Source organism: Salmo trutta, chromosome 2 (genome assembly GCF_901001165.1).
Source record: "Salmo trutta chromosome 2, fSalTru1.1, whole genome shotgun sequence".
In the NCBI taxonomy this organism is placed as follows: Eukaryota; Metazoa; Chordata; class Actinopteri; order Salmoniformes; family Salmonidae; genus Salmo; species Salmo trutta.
Window position 1 is genome coordinate 15,011,495 of NC_042958.1, and position 21,284 is coordinate 15,032,778.

At 43.0% G+C, this 21,284-nt stretch overlaps 1 protein-coding gene across 1 annotated transcript; it reads left to right on the plus strand.

Moving 5' to 3' along the window:
- Window positions 1-407: 407 nt before the first annotated feature.
- On the plus strand, window positions 408-20,907 carry eif1axb (eukaryotic translation initiation factor 1A X-linked b). Its single transcript, XM_029695987.1, has 7 exons — window positions 408-583; window positions 9,443-9,526; window positions 17,013-17,116; window positions 18,730-18,780; window positions 18,889-18,970; window positions 19,198-19,289; window positions 19,396-20,907. Exons 1-7 carry the CDS (start codon window positions 568-570, stop codon window positions 19,399-19,401), a joined length of 435 nt encoding a protein of 144 aa, XP_029551847.1. The 5' UTR covers window positions 408-567; the 3' UTR covers window positions 19,402-20,907.
- Window positions 20,908-21,284: the final 377 nt, after the last annotated feature.

Consider the following 21,284-nt stretch of genomic DNA (forward strand, 5'->3'; position numbering starts at 1 on the left):
TACTCTAGGAGGCTATATTATTTTCCTCAAATGTATTAATACATGAAATGTCGATTGAATTGATTGGTTTGATTATTCTAAACACGTACACAGTTCCAGCGTATGAAAATGTTAAAATATTAGTAAAATGCATTCCATATATGTTTCCACTGTGTCTGGTCCATTCACATTACCACGAAAGTTCGCCCCATTCTACATTTACACATATATTTTCAAATTAACATAATACCATTTAAACGTGTAATTTACTATTATTGCCTTTCCGAAACTGATATATTCAAAGTAAGACAGTAGCTAGCTAGCACCAAGTGGAATTTAAATCAAATCTGTGCTATCATAGTTCCAGTTCTCTTAGTGTTTTGCCGTTTCACAATGTGTAAATAAAGCTTTATAATTCTGTAGGAAATGACATGCGCATGCGTACACCGGTACACCAGAGGTGAATTGGTTTTACGTGAATTCTGTAGGGAGAAATTGGCCCGTTTTTCTTATTCAATATTGTTCATACAACAGTAAGCGACAACACATCACCACGGGACGAAAATAAGATCTGAGCTGTAAAACAATATGCCCAAGAACAAAGGTAAAGTGTTAGAATTGCCGTCTTCTCCCGTAATGTGTGGCTCTCTCTGTCCGGCATCTCTGACTAGCTACACGCTTTGAAAACGTGACACAATTGAATCAAAGACAGTAACCTTCTAGTTTAGCTAGCTAACCAGCATAATGTCTCGTTAACCAGTAATTAGCTAGAGTTCATGTTCAGAAGTAATGTTACGTACAAGCTGGCTAAGTGAAGTTTACAGCAGCCAGCTCGCTATATTGCATTTTTTAAGTGGAGCAAATTAATATCATTCTGTCGTTTAGCTAACTAGCCGGTTTACTCATCACTCACGATACTAACACCGGCATTTAGATGGTAGATAACGTTATTTATTCAGCTTGCAACACCCATTCAGACCCCAGTCAACTGGTTACACTTGCCTGAAGAAATTTAGCAAGAAGGTACTGGCTGTAGTAAAGTACTGGCTGTAGTAGGCCATATGGCTTATCTGCACTCTGTATTCCTGTAAAACACCGTCACATGCTGCTGTAACACATGTTCCTCTTGTAGATTATGATACAGGGAGAGAGGAATGTGGGGTTCACATCACGGCCTAAAATAGTAAACTCAGCAAAAAAAGAATCGTCCTCACTGTCAACTGTGTTTATTTTCAGCAAACTTAACATCTGTAAATATTTGTATGAACATAAGATTCAACAACTGAGACACAAACTGAACAAGTTACAGACATGTGACTAACAGAAATTGAATAATGTGTCCCTGAACAAAGGGGAGGTCAAAATCAAACTAACAGCCAGTATCTGGTGTGGCCACCAGCTGCATTAAGTACAGCAGTTCATCTCCTCCTCGTGGACTGTACCAGATTTGCCAGTTTTTGCTGTGAGCTGTTACCCCACTCTTCCACCAAAGCACCTGCAAGTTCCCGTACATTTCTGGGGGGAATGGCCCTAGCCCTCACCCTCCGATCCAACAGGTCCCAGACGTGCTCAATGGGATTGAGATCCGGGATCTTCGCTGGCAATGGCAGAACACTGACATTCCTGTCTTGCAGGAAATCACGCACAGAACGAGCAGTATGGCTGGTGGCATTGTCATGCTGGAGGGTCATGTCAAGATGAGCCTGCAGGAAGGGTACCACATGAGGGAGGAGGATGTCTTCCCTGTAACGTACAGCGTTGAGATTGCTTGCAATGACAACAAGCTCAGTCCGATGATGCTGTGACACACCGCCCCAGACCATGACGGACCCTCCACCTCCAAATCGATCCCACTCCAGAGTACAGGCCTCGGTGTAACACTCATTCCTTCGATGATCAACACGAATCCGAACATCACCCCTGGTGAGACAAAACTGTGACTCGTCGGGGGAAGAGCACTTTTTGCCAGTCCTGTCTGGTCCAGCGACGGTGGGTTTGTGCCCATAGGTAACGTTGTTGCCGGTGATGTCTGGTGAGGACCTGCCTTACAACAGGCCTACAAGCCCTCAGTCCAGCCTCGCTCAGTTTATTGCGGACAGTGTGAGCACTGATGGATGGATTGTGCGTTCCTGGTGTAACTCGGGCAGTTGTTGTTGCCATCCTGTACCTGTCCCGCAGGTGTGATGTTCGGATGTACCGATCCTGTGCAGGCGTTGTTACACGTGGTCTGCCACTGCAAGGACGATCAGCTGTCCATCCTGTCTCCCTGTAGCGCTGTCTTAGGCGTCTCACAGTACGGACAATGCAATTTATTGCCCTGGCCACATCTGCAGTCCTCATGCCTCCTTGCAGCATGCCTAAGGCATGTTCATGCAGATGAGCAGGGACCCTGGGCATCTTTCTTTTAGTGTTTTTCAGAGTCATTAGAAAGGCCTCTTTAGTGTCCTACGTTTTCATAACTGTGACCCTAATTGCTGTTAGTGTCTTAACGACCGTTCCACAGGTGCATGTTCATTAATTATGATTCATTGAACAAGCATGGGAAACAGTGTTTAATTAAACCCTATACAATGAAGATCTGTGAAGTTATCTTTGAAAGACAGGGTCCTGAAAAAGGACATTTCTTTTTTTTGCTGAGTTTGTTTAGGTTAGCTAGCTATTGGGCTCAATAATCACAGGTCAAGGGGAAACTCAAGACCTTACATAGCTACTGTAGTTAAATACACTTACAGGGCCTTCAGAACGTTTTCATACCTCTTGACTTATTCCACATTTAGTTGTTACAGCCTGAATTCAAAGTTGATAAAATGTTGCTTTTTTTCTCACCAACTACACACACAATACCCCAAAATGACAAAGTGAAAACAACATGTTATTAGAAATGCACATTTATTGAAATTGTTGTTACAGCCTTAAGAATGTCTTTCTGGGTTAGTCTCTGAGCTTTGCACACCTGGATTGTACACTATTTGCACATTTTTCTTCTTAAAATTCTTCATGCTCTGTCAAGTTTGTTGTTGATCATTGCTATACAGCCATTTTCAAGTCTTGCCATAAATTTTAAAGCCGATAATTATAAAAAAAAAAAAAAAAACTGTAACTAGGCCACTCAGAAACATTCAATGTCGTCTTGGTAAGCAACTCCGGTGTACATTTGGCCTTGTATTTTAGGTTATTGTCCTGCTGAAAGGTGAATTTGTCTCCCAGTGTCTGTTGGAAAGCAGACTGAACCATGTTATTTTCACATATAGAAAGAACATTTCTTTCAATAAATGGACAGTATTGTGGAATAACTACAATGTTGTTGATCCATCCTCAATTTCTCCTATCGCAGCTATTAAACTCGAACTGTTTTAAAATCACCATTGGCCTCATGGTGAAATCCCTGAGCAGTTTCCTTCCTCTCTGGCAACTGAGTTAGGAGGGGCGCCTGTATATTTGTAGTGACTGGGTGTATTGATACACCATCCAAAGTGTTATTTAATAACTTCACCCTGCTCAAAGGGATATTTCATGTCTGCTTTTAAAAAAAAAACATCTACCAATAGGTGCACTTCTTTGCGAGGTATTGGAAAACCTCCCTGGTCTTTGTGGTTGTATCTGTGTTTGAAATTCACTTCTCGACTGAGGGACCTTACAATTATCTGTATATGTGGGGAACAGAGATGAGGTAGTAATTAAAAGATCATGTTAAACACTATTACACACAGACTCATACAAAGGTCTCCCTCACCCTCCATTTGGCAAATCAGACCATAACTTTATCTTCCTGATTCCTGCTACAAGCAAAAAATCAAACAGGAAGTACCTGTGACGCACTCAATTCAGAAGTGGTCTGATGAAGCGGATGCTATGCTACAGGACTGTTTAGCTAGCACAGACTGGAAAATGTTTCAGGATTCATCCGACGGTATTGAGGAGTTTGTCACCAGCTTCATTCATTGTTTAAAATAAATAAATAATATTCGACCTTCATTTAACTAGGCATGTCAGCTAACCTCTCTAGGGGAGGTGCCCACGCTATTCAACAGCCAGTGAAAAATCAGAGTGCCAGATTTAAAACCACAAAATGTCATAATTCAAAGTTCTCAAACAGGACTATTTTACGCCATTTTATAGATACACTTCTCCTGAATCGAACCACGTTGTCCGATTTCCAAAAGGCTTTACAGCGAAAGCAAAACATAAGATTATGTTAGGAGAGTACATCGACACAATAACCACACAGCCATTTTCTAAGCAACTAGCATGCATCACAAATACCCAAAACACAGTTAAATGAAGCACTAACCTTTGACGATCTTCATCAGATGACACTCCTAGGACATTATGTTATACAATACATTAATTTTTTTGTTCGATAAAGTTCATATTTATATATAAAAACAGCATTTTACATTGGCGCGTGACGTTCAGAAAATAATTTGCCTCCAATACTGTCGGTGAATCAGCACCACAATCTACAAAAATACTATTCATAAACCTTGATAAAATATTAAACTGTCATTCAAAGAATTATAGATGAACATCTCCTGAATGCAACCGCATTGCCAGATTTCAAAATAACTTTACTGGGAAGTCACACTTTTTGCAATAATCTGAGTACTGTGCTCAGAAAAAACACTAGGCGATACAGATAGCCGCCATGTTGGAGTCATCTAAATTAATAAATAGTATTAGAAATATTCACTTACCTTTGATGATCTTCATCAGAAGGCACTTCCAGGAATCCCAGGTACTCAACAAATGTTGTTTTGTTCGATAAAATCCATAATTTATGTGCAAATAACTCCTTGTTGTTCGCGCGGTACTCCAAATGTAGGAAGTGCGCGGACAATGTCACGACGAAAAGTTTAAAAAATTGTATTTACGTTCGTTCAAACATGTCAAACGTTGTAAAACATCAATCTTTAGGGCCTTTAGAACGTGAAGATTCAGTAATATTTCAACTGGACGGTTCCTGTGTCTTTAAAAGGTTTTGGAACAGAACATCCTCTCTCGTGAACGCGCCCCAATGAAGTGATGTCATTCTCTGCCTCACCAACTTCCATGCCTTCTCATTTGGTCTCTGTTCATCGTAGACGCTTCAAACAACTTCCTAAAGACTGTTGACATCTAGTGGAAGCCTTAGGAAGTGCAAAATGAACCCTAACTCACCGTGTGTTCGATTGGCAATGACTTGAAAGGACTACAAGCACGAGAATTCTCACTTCCTGCTTAGATTTTTCTCAGGTTTTTGCCTGCCATATGAGTTCTGTTATACTCACAGACATCATTCAAACAGTTTTAGAAACGTCAGAGTGTTTTCTATATACTAATAATATGCATATTCCAGTTCCTGGGCCCGAGTAGTAGGCCGTTTAATTTGGGTACGTTTTTCACCCGGCCGTGAAAATACTGCCCCCTACCCTAGAGAGGCTAAGAACAAATTCTTATTTACAATGACGGCCTACCGCTTCGTGATGAGCGGTTACAATGACGGTTGATGCCCCTATTAATAAGTGCATCGACAACGTCGTTCCCGCAGTGACCGTACGTACATATCCCAACCAGAAGGCATGGATTACAGGCAACATCTGCACTGAGCTAAAGGCTAGCGCAAAGTGGGACACTAACATCGATTATAAGAAATCCTGCTACGCCCTCTGACGAACCATCAAACGGGCAAAGTGTCAATACAGGACTAAGATCGAATCCTACTACACCGGCTCCAGCGCTTGTCAGATGTGGCAGGGCTTGCAAACTATTACAAACTACAAAGGGAAGCACAGCCACGAGCTGCCTAGTGACGCAAGCATACCAGACAAGCTAAATGCCTTCTATGCTTGTTTCGAGGCAAGCAACACTGAATCAGCTGTTCCGGACTACTGTGTGATCAAGCTCTCAGTAGCCGATGTGAGTAAGACCTTAAACAGGTTAACATTCACAAGGTCATAGGGACGTACGGATTACCAGGAGGCGTACTTGGAGCATGCGCTGACCAGCTGGCAAGTGTCTAAACTGACTTCTCCCTGGCCCAGTCTGTAATACCTACATGTTTGAAGCAGACCACCATCGTCCCTGTGCCAAGAACGCCAAGGTAATCTGTCTAAATGACTAGTACCCCGTAGCACTCACATGTGTAACCCTGAAATGCGTTGAAAGGCTGGTCATGGCTCGCATCAACACCATCATCCCAAACACCCTGGACTCACTCCAATTTGCATACTGCCCCAAAAGATCCACAGATGCAATTTCTATTGCGCTCCACACTGCCCTTTCCCACTTGGACAAAATTAACACCTACGTGAGAATGCTGTTCATTGACCACAGCTCAGCATTCGACAACATAGTGCCCTCGAAGCTCATCACTAAGCTGGGGTCCCTGGGATTGAACACCTCCCTCTGCAACAGGTAGTGAGCATAGCCAACAACACATCTGCCACGCAGACCCTCAACACGGGGGGCACCTCAGAGATGCGCGCTTAGTTCTCTCCTGTACTCCCTGTTCACCATCAACTGTGTGGCCGTGTGACTCCAACACCATTAAGTTTGCTGACAACACAATGGTGGTGGGCCTGATCACTGACGACGATGACACCGCCTATAGGGAGTAGGTCAGAGACCTGGCAACACCAGTAAGACAAAGGAGCTGATCGTGGAAAGGCCCCCTGAGGAGGCTGAAAAAATGGGCCATCAGTCCTCAAAGTTCTAAGGCTGCACCATCGAGAGCATCTCTATTGGCTGCATCACTGCTTGATATGGCAACTTCTTGGCTTCCTACCGCAAGGTGCTAAAGAGGGTTGTGCGTATGGCCCAGTCCATCACTGTTTTCGACCTCCCTGCCACCCAACCTCTATACCAGGCAGTGTCCGAGGAATGCCCAAAATATTGTCATACTCTAGCCACACAAGCCAGAGAATGTTCTCCCTACTACTGCACGGCAAGCTGGTACCAATGTATCAAGTCTTGAACCAACAGGATCCTAAACAGCTTCTACCCCCAAACCATAAGGCTTCTAAAAACTACTGCTAAATAGCTAATCAAATAGCTTCTCGGACTACCTGCATTGACCATTTTATTTGCACTAACATTCTTACACTGACTCTATGCACTCACACTGGACTCTACTCACACATACTTACACTGACAACCCAACATACACTAGATACACACACATTGATGCGACACACTCACACACACTTTCCTACTCACCAAATATGCTGCTGCTACTGTCTTTTCCCCCACGTTTTGTTACGTTAGTGTTATTCTAAAAAATATTAAATAAATAAAATACTCAGCATACTACACACAATACCTCAGAATGACCTAGTGAAATCAGGTTTAGACATTTGCAAATGTATTCAAAATAAAAAACATACCTTATTTACATAAATATTCAGACCCTTTGCTATGAGACTCAATTGAGCTCAGTTGCCTCCATTGGTCATCCTTGATGTTTCTACCTTGATTGGAATCCACCTGTGGTAAATTTAATTGATTGGACAGGATTGTGTTGAGGCACAGATCTGGGGAAGGGTACCAAAACATTTATACAGCATTGAAGGTCCAAGAACACAGAAGGGCCTTGGTCAGGGAGGTGACCAAGAACCCGATGGTCACTCTGACAGAGCTCCAGAGTTCCTCTGTGGAGATGGGAGAACCTTCGAGAAGGACAACCATCTCTGCAGCCCTCCACCAAATCAGGCCTTTATGGTAGAGTGACCAGACGGAAGCCACTTCTCAGTAAAAGGCACATGATGGCACGCTTGGTTTTCCAAAAGGCACCTAAAGGACTCTGACCATGAGAAACAAGATTATCTGGTCTGATGAAACCAAGATTGAATGCTTTGACCTGAATGCCAAGAGTCACTTCTGTAGGAAACCTGGCAACATCTCTACAGTGTAGAATGGTGGTGGCATTATCATGCTGTGGGGATGTTTTTCAGCGACAGGGACTGGGAGACTAGTCGGGATTGAGTGAAAGATGAAAGGAGCAAAGTGTAGAGATCCTTGATGGGAACCTGCTCCAGAGTGCTCAGGACCTCAGACTGGGGCGAAGGTTTACCTTCCAACAGGACAACAACCCTAAGCACACAGCCAAGACAACGCAAGAGTGGCTTCGGGACAAGTCTCTGAATGTCCTTGAGTGGCTCAGCCAGAGCCCGGACTTGAACCCGATCTAACATATCTGGAGAGACCTGACAATAGCTGTGCATTAACGCTCCCCATCCAACCTGACAGAGCTTGAGAGAATCTGCTGAGAAGAATGGGAGAAACTCCCCAAATACATGTGCCAAGCTTCTAGCGTCATACCCAAGTAGACTCAATGCTGTAATCGCTGCCAAAGGTGCTTCAACAAAGTACTGAGTAAAGGGTCTGAATACTTATGTAAATGTAATATTTCAGTTTGTTTTTATAAATTAGCAAAAATGTCTAAACCTGTATTTGCTTTGTCATTTATGGGGTATTGTGTGTAGATTGGGGGGGGGGACTATTTAATCAATTTTAGAATAAAGCTGTAATGTAACAATGTGAAAAATCAAGGGGTGTGAATACTTTCCGAAAGCACTGTATATGTATAGTACACAGCTACCTCAATTACCTCGTACTCCTGCACATCGACTCGGTACTGGTACTCCCTGTATATAGCCATGTTATTTTCTACTCCCCGTATATAGATGACCATGTTATTCACTGTATTTATTCCTCATGCCAGTATTTCTTTTTATTTCTTTTTTTACTCCCCAATTTCGTGGTATACAATTGGTAGTTAGTCTTGTCTCATTGCTGCAACTCCCGTACGGACTCGAGAGTCGAAACACCAACCAAGCCGCACTGCTTCTTGACACAATGCCTGCTTAACCCGGAAGCCAGCTACACCAATGTGTCGGAGGAAACACCGTACACCTGGTGACTGTGCCAGTGTGCACTGCGCCCGGCCCGCCACAGGAATTGCTAGTGCGCGATGGGACAAGGACATCCCTGCCGGCCTAACCCGGACGACGCTGGGCCAATTGTGTGCCCGCTCCATGAGTCTCCCAGTCGCGGCAGGGTGCAACAGAGCCTGGACTCGAACCCAGAATCTGTAGTGACACAGCTAGCATGGCGATGCAGTGTATTAGACCACTGCGCCACTCGGGAGGCCTCGTGCCACTCTTTGTAGTTTATATCTTGTCTTTAACTCTGCACTGTTGGGGTTGCAAACTTACTTAATTAAGATCTTTTCAGCTAAACATGTTCTATTAATTTGTAAAAATGTCTAAAAACATTATTCCACTTTGACGTGTGTGTGTAGGCCAGTGACACAATCTCAATTAACTTTTTTTCTTTTCTTCAGGCTATAACACAACAAAATGTGGAAGAAGTCGAGGGCTGTGAATATATTCTGAAGGCACTTCATACAGTCTGGATGAGAGTGTCTGCTAAATGACTAAAAGTGGTCTGGTATGACTGAATTTCTTTCTCTCTGTCCTATCTCCAGGTAAGGGAGGAAAGAATCGTAGACGTGGAAAGAATGAGAACGAGTCAGAGAAGAGAGAGCTGGTGTTCAAAGAGGATGGGCAGGGTGAGTGGAGGGAGTGAGGGTGATGGGGGAGTGCAGGGGTCTCTGCCAGGGCTTGTGTGAGGTGCAGGTTTTTGCTCCAGCAAAGCAGTAACATGGCTGATTCAACTAACCAAGTCTTTGTTCAAGACATGATTAGTTGGTGTGTTACTGCTTTGGCTAGAGAAAAAGCCTGCACCTACACCAGCTCTAAAATAAGACTAATTTTGAATGTTGTAAAATAACAGCTACCAGTCTCTTCCCTGTGTAGAATACCTCAACTGCTCCTAACAGTGCTCTAGATTGAATGTGCAGCTCCCTTTTTGTCCAGGGATCTGAATTGCAGATAGAACTAGAGCCCTGTTTTAGAGCAGACATATTGTATTGAGGGTGTAGGCATTCAGACGTAATGATCAGCATGGCTATATTCAGTGGGAGCAGTGTACCCCTCTCTCCTGTGCTGTAGAGTACATAGTTGAAGTCGGATGTTTACATACACCTTAGCCAAATACATTTAAACTTAGTTTTTCACAATACCTGACATTTAATCCTAGTAAAAATTCCCTGTCTTAGGTCAGTTAGGATCACCACTTTATTTTAAGAATGTGAAATGTCAAAATAATAGTAGAGAATTTCTTTCTTTCATCACATTCCCAGTGGGTCAGAAGTTTACATACACTCAATTAGTATTTGGTAGCATTGCCTTTACATTGTTTAACTTGGGTCAAACGTTTCGGGTAGCCTTCCATAAGCTTCCCACAATTGGTTGAATTTTGGCCCATTCCTCCTGACATAGCTGGTGTAACTGTCAGGTTTTTAGGCCTCCTTGCTCGCACACACCTTTTAAGTTCTGCCCAGAAATGTTCTATGGGATTGAGGTCAGGGCTTTGTGATGGCCTCTCCACGATCAGTGACTTTGTTGTACTTAAGCCATTTTGCCACAACTTTGGAAGTATGCTTGGGGTCATTGTCCATTTGGAAGACCCATTTGCGACCAAGCTTTAACTTCCTGATTGATGTCTTGACATGTTGCTTCAATATATCCACATAATTTTCCTTTCCTCATGATGCCATCTCTTTTGTGAAGTGCACCAGTCCTTCCTGCAGCAAAGCACCCCCACAACATTTTTTATTTATTTTTATTTCACCTTTATTTAACCAGGTAGACAAGTTGAGAACAAGTTCTCATTTACAATTGCGACCTGGCCAAGATAAAGCAAAGCAGTTCGACAACATACAACAACACAGAGTTACACATGGAGTAAAACAAACATACAGTCAATAATACAGTAGAAAAATAAGTCTATATACAATGTGAGCAAATGAGGTGAGATAAGGGAGGTAAAGGCAAAAAAAGGCCCTGGTGGCAAAGTAAATACAATATAGCAAGTAAAACACTGGAATGGTAGATTTGTAGTAGAAGAAAGTGCAAAGTAGAAATAGAAATAATGGGTTGCAAAGGAGCAAAATAAATAAATACAGTAGGGGAAGAGGTAGTTGTTTGGGCTAAATTATAGATGGGCTATGTACAGGTGCAGTGATCTATGAGCTGCTCTGACAGCTGGTGCTTAAAGCTAGTGAGGGAGATGTGTTTCTAGTTTCAGAGATTTTTGTAGTTCGTTCCAGTCATTGGCAGCAGAGAACTGGAAGGAGAAACGGCCAAAGGAGGAATTGGCTTTGGGGGTGACCAGAGAGATATACCTGCTGGAGCGCATGCTACAGGTGGGTGCTGCTATGGTGACCAGTGAGCGGAGATAAGGGGGGACTTTACCTAGCAGGGTCTTGTAGATGACCTGGAGCCAGTGGGCTTGGCGACGAGTATGAAGCGAGGGCCAGCCAACGAGAGCGTACAGGTTGCAGTGGTGGGTAGTAGATGGGGCTTTGGTGACAAAACGGATGGCACTGTGATAGACTGCATCCAGTTTGTTGAGTAGGGTATTGGAGGCTATTTTGTAAATGACATCGCCAAAGTCGAGGATCGGTAGGATGGTCAGTTTTACGAGGGTATGTTTGGCAGCATGAGTGAAGGATGCTTTGTTTGCGAAATAGGAAGCCAATTCTAGATTTAACTTTGGATTGAAGATGTTTGATGTGAGTCTGGAAGGAGAGTTTACAGTCTAACCAGACACCTAGGTATTTGTAGTTGTCCACGTATTCTAAGTCAGAACCGTCCAGAGTAGTGATGCTGGACAGGCGGGCAGGTGCAGGCAGCGATCGGTTGAAGAGCATGCATTTAGTTTTACTTGTATTTAGGAGCAGTTGGAGGCCACGGAAGGAGAGTTGTATGGCATTGAAGCTCGTCTCCTCAGTTCCTCAGCTCCTCAGTGCAGTTGGGGAGGTGTTCTTATTCTCCATGGACTTTACAGTGTCCCAGAACTTTTTTGAGTTTGTGTTGCAGGAAGCAAATTTCTGCTTGAAAAAGCTAGCCTTGGCTTTTCTAACTGCCTGTGTATATTGGTTTCTAACTTCCCTGAAAAGCTGCATATCACGGGGGCTGTTCGATGCTAATGCAGAATGCCACAGGATGTTTTTGTGTTGGTTAAGGGCAGTCAGGTCTGGAGAGAACAAAGGGCTATATCTGTTCCTGGTTCTTAATTTCTTGAATGGGGCATGCTTATTAAAGATGGTGAGGAAGGCATTGAAAAAAAATAACCAGGCACCCTCTACTGACGGGATGAGGTCAATATCCTTCCAGGATACCCGGGCCAGGTCGATTAGAAAGGCTTGCTCGCTGAAATGTTTCAGGGAGCGTTTGACAGTGATGAGTGGAGGTCGTTTGACCGCTGACCCATTACGGATGCAGGCAATGAGGCAGTGATCGCTGAGATCTTGGTTGAAAACAGCAGAGGTGTATTTAGAGGGCAAGTTGGTTAGCATGATATCTATGAGGGTGCCCGTGTTTACGGCTTTGGGGTGGTACCTAGTGGGTTCATGAATAATTTGTGTGAGATTGAGGGCATCGAGCTTGGATTGTAGGATGGCTGGGGTGTTAAGCATGTCCCAGTTTAGGTCACCTAGCAGCACGAGCTCTGAAGATAGATGGGGGGCAATCAGTTCACATATGGTGTCCAGAGCACAGCTGGGGGCCGAGGGTGGTCTATAGCAGGCGGCAACGTTGAGAGACTTGTTTTTAGAGAGATGGATTTTTAAAAGTAGAAGTTCAAATTGTTTGGGTACAGACCTGGATAGTAGAACAGAACTCTGCAGGCTCTCTCTTCAGTATATTGCAACACCGCCCCCTTTGGCCGTTCTATCTTGTCTGAAAACGTTGTAGTTAGGGATGAAGATTTCAGAGTTTTTGGTGGACTTCCTGAGCCAGGATTCAGACACGGCTAGGACATCCGGGTTGGCAGAGTGTGCTAAAGCAGTGAATAAAACAAACTTAGGGAGGAGGCTTCTAATGTTAACATGCATTAAACCAAGGCTATTACGGTTACATAAGTCATCAAAAGAGAGCGCCTGGGGAATAGGAGTGGAGCTAGGCACTGCAGGGCCTGGATTCACCTCTACATCACCAGAGGAGGAGGAGGATAAGGGTAGGGCTAAAAGCTATGAGAATTGGTCGTCTGTGACGTCCGGAATAGAGAGTAAGGACCAGGTTTCTGGGGGCGATAAAATAGCTTCAAGGTATAATGTACAGACAAAGGTATGGTAGGATGTGAATACAGTGGAGGTAAACCTAGGCATTTAGTGATGAGGAGAGAGATATTGTCTCTAGAAACATAATTGAAGCCAGAAGATGTCATAGCATGTGTGGGTGGAGGAACTGAAAGGTTGGATAAGGTATAATGAGCAGGGCTAGAGGCTCTACAGTGAAATAAGCCAATAAACACTAACCAGAACAGCAATGGACAAGGCATATTGACATTAAGGAGAGGCATGCTTAGCCGAGTAATCAGAGGGTCCAGTGAGAATTAGATAGCTAGCCGAGCCATAGGTAGCAAGCTGGTAGAAGATGGAGGGAGGTCTGTTTTTAGCCACCTCGTGCGTTTCCGTCTGTAGATTAGTGGGGTTCCGTGTGGTGGGGGGACCAGTCCAATTGGCAAAATAGTTATAGTTATAGTGGCCCAAGAAAATTGTCCGATAGACCTATTCAGATAGCAGCCGATAAGATAGCTAACGATTATCGGGCCGCAGATGGGCGTTCAGGTTACGTCGAGACGGAGGGGCCAGTTGGATAACTCCCTCGGGCAGATAATGTCGGTAGTCCAGTCGTGAAGGCCCGATGGGGCTCCGCATCGGCAGTAAAAACGGGTCCGGATAGGTGATTGTAACATGATGCTGCCACCCCCGTGCTTCACGGTTGGGATGGTGTTTTTCGGCTTGCAATCCTCCCCCTTTTTCCTCCAAACATAAAGATGGTCATTATGGCCAAACAGTTCTATTTTTGTTTCATCAGACCAGAGGTAAAAAAGTACTCTTTGTCCCCATGTGCAGTTGCAAACCGTAGTCTGGCTTTTTTTATGGCGGTTTTGGAGCAGTGGCTTCTTCCTTTCTGTGCGGCCTTTCAGGTTATGTCGATATAGGACTCGTTTTACTGTGGATATAGATACTTTTGTACCCGTTTCCTCCAGCATCTTCATAGGGTCCTTTGCTGTTGTTCTGGGATTGATTTGCACTTTTTGCACCAAAGTACGTTCATCTCTAGGAGACAGAACACGTCTCCTTCCTGAGCGGTATGACGCCTGCAAGCAATGGTACTTGCGTACTATTGCTTGTACATATGAACGTGGTACATTCAGGCGTTTCGAAATTGCTCCCAAGGATGAACCAGACTTGTGGAGGTCAATAATTTTTTTTCTGAGGTCTTGGCTGATTTCTTTTTTCTAAAGATGTCAAGCAAAGAGACACTAAGCTTGAAGGTAGGCCTTGAAATACATCCACAGGTACACCTCTAATTGACTCAAATGATACAATTAGCCTATCAGAAGCTTCTAAAGCCAAGACATCATTTTCTGGAATTTTCCAAGCTGTTTAAGGCGCAGTCAACTTAGTGTATGCAAACTTCTGACCCACTGGAATTGTGATACAGTGAATTTTAAGTGAAATAATCTCTGTAAATAATTGTTGGAAAAATTACTTGTGTCATGCACAAAGTAGATGTCCTAACCAACTTGCCAAAACTATAGTTTGTTAACAAGAAATATGTGGAGTGGTTGAAAAATGAGTTTTTTTTAATGACGCCAACCTAAGTGTATGTAAACTTCCGACTTCAACTGTAGGTTTGTCCCTCTCCAGTGCTATAGAGTACATAGTGTATGTACAGTCATGGCCAAAGGTTTTGAGAAAGACACATTAATTTTCAGTCTGCTGCCTCAGTTTGTATGATGCCAATTTGCATATACTCCAGAATGTCATGAAGAGTGATCAGATGAATTGCAAAGTCCCTCTTTGCCATGCAAATTAACTGAATCGCAAAATAACATTTCCACTGCATTTCAGCCCTGCCACAAAAGGACCAGCTGACATCATGTCAGTGATTCTCTCGTTAACAAGGCGAGGACAAGGCTGGAGATCACTCTGTCATGCTGATTGAGTTCAAACAACAGACTGGAAGCTTCTTCCTCTGTCAACCATGGTTACCAGCAAGGAAACACGTGCCATCATCATTGCTTTGCACAAAAAGGGCTTCACAGGCAAGGATATTTGTGCCAGTTAGATTGCACCTAAATCAACCATTTATCGGATCATCAAGAACTTCAAGGAGAGCGGTTCAATTGTTGTGTAGAAGGCTTCAGGGCTCCCAAGAAAGTCCAGCAAGCGCCAGGACCGTCTCCTAAAGTTGATTCAGCTGCAGGATCGGGGCACCACCAGTACAGAGCTTGTTCATGAATGGCAGCAGGCAGTTGTGAGTACATCTGCACATACAGTGAGGCGAAGACTTTTGGAGGATGGCCTGGTGTCAAGAAGGGCAGCAAAGCCGCCACTTATCTCCAGGAAAAACATCAGGGACAGACTGATATTCTGCAAAAGGTACAGGGATTGGACTGCTGAGGACTGGGGTAAAGTCATTTTCTCTGATGAATCCCCTTTTCGATTGTTTGGGGCATTAGGCAAAAAGCTTGTCCGGAGAAGACGAGGTGAGCGCTACCATCAGTCCTGTGTCATGCCAACAGTAAAGCTTCCTGAGACCATTCATGTGTGGGGTTGCTTCTCAGCCAAGGGATTGGGCTCACTCACAATTTTGCCTAAGAATACAGCCATGAATAAAGAATGGTACCAACACATCCTCCGAGAGCAACTTCTCCCAACCATCCAGGAACAGTTTGGTGACAAACAATGCCTTTTCCAGCATGATGGAGCACCTTGCCATAAGGCAAAAGTGATAACTACCGTAATTTCCGGACTATTAAGCGCACCTGAATATAAGCCGCACCCACTGAAATAATTTTTATTTTTTTTAACATAAATAAGCCGCACATGTCTATAAGCCGCAGGTGCCTACCGGTACATTGAAACAAATGAACTTTACACAGGCTTTAACGAAACACGGCTTGTAACAAAAATAAATAGGCTTTAACGAAACACGGCTTGTAACAAAAAAGAAAAAAATAGCAGTAAGCTTTAGTTGTCTTTGCACTGAGTCAATTCCTCACGCTGCTGTTTCCAACGTCTTATCGACTCATTAAGACCAAGCTCCCATGCAGCAGCTCTATTTCCTTTTCCAACAGCCAGATCAATCGCCTTAAACTTGAAAGCTGCATCATATGCATTTCTCCGTGTCTTTGCCATGATGAGGGTGACAAAATGACTACCATAATCAGAATGATGGGAAGTTTGAGAGCGCTCGATTTAATCTAAACAGTAAACAAAAAAGTTGTTTGTCCTTAACCCGTTCGGCAATTTCATTGGTCTAATGAAAGCTTCATGCCGCCAAAAAACTTGAGCACATCACAGAATATGTTTTTTTGGGAGATTTTTTTTTTTGAAAGCGGATAATATCCATATATTAGCCGCGTCATTGTTTAAGCCGCGAGGTTCAAAGCCTGGGAAAAAAGTTGCGACTTATAGTCCGGAATTTACGGTAAGTTTACGGGAACAAAACATCGATATTTTGGGTCCATGGCCAGGAAACTCCCCAGACCTTAATCCCATTGAGAACTTGTGGTCAATCCTCAAGAGGCGGGTGGACAAACAAAAACTCACAAATTCTGACAAACTCCAAGCATTGATTATGCATGAATGGGCTGCCATCAACCAGGATGTGGCCCAGAAGTTAATTGACAGCATGCCAGGGCGGATTGCAGAGGTCTTGAAAAAGAAGGATCAACACTGAAAATATTGACTCTTTGCATCAACTTCATGTAATTGTCAATAAAAGCCTTAGACACTTATGAAATGGTTGTAATTATACTTCAGTATTCCATAGTAACATCTGACAAAAATATCTAAAGACACTGAAGCAGCTAACTTTGTGAAAATTAATATTTGTGTCATTCTCAAAACTTTTGGCCACGACTGTAGGTGTGTCCCTCTCCTGTGATGTTGAGTCTTTCTCTCTCTCCTGTAGAGTATGCCCAGGTGATTAAGATGTTGGGTAATGGGAGGTTGGAAGCCATGTGTTTTGACGGAGTGAAGCGGCTCTGCCACATCCGAGGAAAACTCCGGAAAAAGGTCACACACACTTCCATCACACTGAAACACAGAGGATACCCTGACTGATGCTGACTCAAAGCTTTTTTCACTATGGACTGTTACACTGTATAGACTCTAGTGTATCTGATGAATTTAATTTGTATTTTCGTTAAGTATTCAGACCCCTTGACCTTTTCCACATTTTACGTTACAGCCTGATTCTAAAATGTATTTAAAATAAAAAATCCTCATCAATCTACACACAATACCACATAATGACAAAGCAAAATCAGGTCTAGAAATGTTTGCAAATTTATTAGAAATATAAAAAATTGAAATATGACTTTCAGGACTTTTACTCAGTACTTTGTTGAACACCTTTTTGCAGTGATTATAGCCTCAAAGTCTTCTTGACGCTACAAGCTTGGCACACCTGTATTCGGGGAGTTTCTCCCATTCTTTGCAGATCCTCTTAAGCTCTGTCAGGTTGGAGGGGAGCGTCGCTGCACAGCTGTTGTCAGATCTCTCCAGAGATGTTTGATCGGGTTCAATTCTGGGCTCTGGCTGGGCCACTCAAAGACATTCAGAAACTTGTCCCCAAGCCACTCCTGCGTTGTCTTGGCTGTGTTTACCCTCCAACATTGTCCTGTTGGAGGGTAAACCTTCGCCCCAGTCTGAGGTCCTGAGCGCCCTGGAGCCGTTTTTCATCAAGGATCTCTCTGTACTTTGCTCTGTTCATCTTTCCCTCGATCCTGACTAGTCTCCCTGGCCCTGCCACTGAAAAACATCCCCACAGCATGATGCTGCCACCATGCTTCACCGTAGGGATGGTGCCAGGTTTCCTCCAGATGTGACGCTTGGCATTAAGGCCAAAGAGTTCAATATTGGTTTCATCAGACCAGAGAATCTTGTTTCTCAGTCCTTTAGGTACCTTTTGGCAAACTCCAAGTGGGCTGTCATGCCTTTTACTGAGGAGTGGCTTCCGTCTGGTCACTCTACCATAAAGGCCTGATTTGGTGGAGTGCTGCAAAGACCTTCCTTCTGGAATGATGGAGGCCACTGTGTTTTTGGGGACCTTCAATGCTGCAGAAATGTTTTGGTACACTTCCCCAGATCTGTGCCTGGACACAATCCTGTCTCTGAGCTCTACAAACTACCTCATGGCTTGGTTTTGGCTCTGACATGCACTGTCAACTGTGGGACCTTTTATATAAACGGGTGTGTGCCTTTCCAAATCATGTCCAATCAATTGAATTTACCACAGGCGGACTCCAATCAAGTTGCAGGAAAACCTCAAGAATGATCAAAGGAAACAGGATGCACCTGAGCTCAATTTATTTAGAGTCTCATAGCAAAGGATCTGAATACTTATGTAAATAAGGTATTTTTGTTTCTTATTTAAAGTTTGTAAACACATTCTAAAAACCTGTTCGCTTTGTTATTATGGGGTATTGTGTGTAGATTGAGGGGGGAAAAATGTATTTAATCCATTTTAGAATAAGGCTGTAATTTAACAAAATGTGGAAAAAGTCAAGGGGTCTGAATACTTTCCAAATGCAGTGTATATTAACCAAACCTTTAAATAGTTATTCATTCATCTGATTAATTCCTCAAAAGCGTTCTTATGTTGTTTCTCTCCTCTCTTCTTCCAGGTGTGGATTAACACATCAGATATCATCCTGGTGGGATTGAGAGATTACCAGGTGAGATGACCAGCAACATACCACTACAGTTGTTGTAGGGTGTGAGTCTGCATTTTTTTTGTCACTGTATCATAAAAAGAGGTTTGGGTTTCTCTCTCTCCCCTATAGGACAACAAAGCTGATGTGATCCTGAAGTACAATGCAGACGAGGCCAGAAGTCTAAAGGCTTACGGAGAACTGCCGGAGCACGGTGAGTACCAGGAAGAGTAGCTGTCCCTACGGTAACAGCTAATGGGATTTGTATAGTGGTCATGTAGGAGAGGAGATGAGGAAAGTAAGCTAGTTGAAATGATTGAGGCACACAGACCATGACAGCCACTGTTGACTGCTCTTTCTTGCCCAATTTTTGTGGTGTTTTGTTTGCACTTCCTTGTTCTCTCTCTGATACCTCCTCTTTCTGTGTCCTCCCTCTCTTAGCCAAGATCAACGAGACCGACACCTTCGGTCCTGGGGACGATGAAGACATCCAGTTCGATGACATTGGAGATGATGATGAGGACATTGATGATGTAGGTGCTAAATCTATATTTGTATTGCTTTCTGGAAGTTTAAACTTAGAAGTGTATTTTGAATTCCCTCTCTTTGTTTTTCTCCTTTCCCCCTCTCTTCCTTCAGATCTAAGGATCTTCTCCCAGAGGGTATGGTTCGATTTTCCCCTCCTCGCCGAAAATCAACACACCCAAAAATCAACACAGGACTTCTGTACCCCACACACACACACCAAATTTCAAGGAGGTTGACCCTCCCAATTTCTCATTGATACCATGACTGCAGCTACTCACAATCTCTTGCGTTATCTTTTTAATGTATTTATATCAATTTCACGCAGAGTGGAATTTACTTACAAGTACAGAATCTCTGGATTCGCAATAAAAAGATAAACCATTTTATGTTTGGTCTTGCGGTCTGTATCATTGTAGTTGAAAGTTAACATCGCTCTTTATATTAGTTAGGATGATTTTTATTGATTACGAAACACATTACTCCTGAAGTTGCCTCTGTATCCTTTGGAATGTTTGTTTAATTCAATATTGTATTCCTGATGACATTACAGAACTAATTGTTTGTATTGATCAATGCCTAATTGAAGGCTCTACAACCCTTCTGTTTTTCAACAGTGTCTGTATTTTACTATTGTTTCCCCATGTTTGTTTATTTGTTTGTTTTATGTTTGTTTTGATTCACTACCAGAGGGATGTCACAAAGCATCACTCGATTTAAGCAAGGTAATTCAAAAAAATGTTTTTAGTTTGGGTTATTTTCCTAAGCTATTCTTGAATATGTGTTGTCTCATCAATTATTCCATGCCTATTTCTAGAAAATAACTTATTTTAGAATATTACAGAATGTTTTTTTTATCTGTTATCTCCTTGGTCCTGCTTTGTGACACCTCCCTGTCTGTCAGAGAAAACAGCTAGCTGCTAACTAGCCTGGTGCTCCAGTCTTGCGCAGGTTGGAATTTATGAATCTTGCCGTGGAGGCAGCACTGCAGTGGTCGCTAGCTGGCACAGCCACAAAGTCATAACCCTAATGCCTGACTCAAACCTTCAATTAAGACCAAAAAGCACAGTTTTGTTTTCATACATTTTTACGATATAGACCATTTTTACTTTGCAGTTGGTTCATTTAGCGCAGGGATGGGCAACTCCAGTCCTCAGTGGCCAGAGTGGTGTCACAATTTTTCTCCATCCTTAGAAAGCATGGCTGAGTAAACTAATTGCATTCTAAACTGAAGATCATGATTAGATGATTTATTGGAGGCAGGTATTTTAGCTGTGACACCAATCAGGCTCCTGAGGACTGGAGTTGCCTATCCATGATCTAGTGGAAATCACTCAGTTCTACCCCCAGGGCAAGATTCATGACAATCAACGTCAACCTGTGTCTGTTGCTGCCCTAGTCAATTCCTCTGTTCCTTTACTGTCATGCCTAAGATGTCATGCAAGGCTTGGCATCTATAGAGGAGTTGGCGGCAACACATACAGTATATGGGACCAGCCTAGATAAATATCACTGGACTGTGTCTTGAACACCACTGCCAGTGCTTGTGTTGAGCTATAATGTACTATGATGTCTGATGGCTCACTATAGGGATTTCCAATAAATAACTTAATTCCATGGGCTTGACATGATCTTTCTGAAGTTGCATTTCATACAAAGTTACGGCGGCGCATAAATGGCCCAGCGTTGTCCGGGTTAGGAGAGGGTTTGGCCTTCATTGTAAATAAGAATTTATTCTTTACTGACTTGCCTAGTTAAATAAATGAAAAAAAGGTATTCCCTGAGAAAGATGGGAACCTGTGCTTGTATGTATCAACCAGACGGTGGTGCCACATTCAAACCTTATATAAACCTTATCCACATGGTTATTACGTTAATAATATTACACAATGAAGTAGTAATACAAAGATGTTTCTGTAATACAGGTTTGTTTTTCGATTTGAACATTCTTGTTGGTCTTTATATTTGTAAAGTTTGGATGTAGCATATGGAGATGTGTGAAA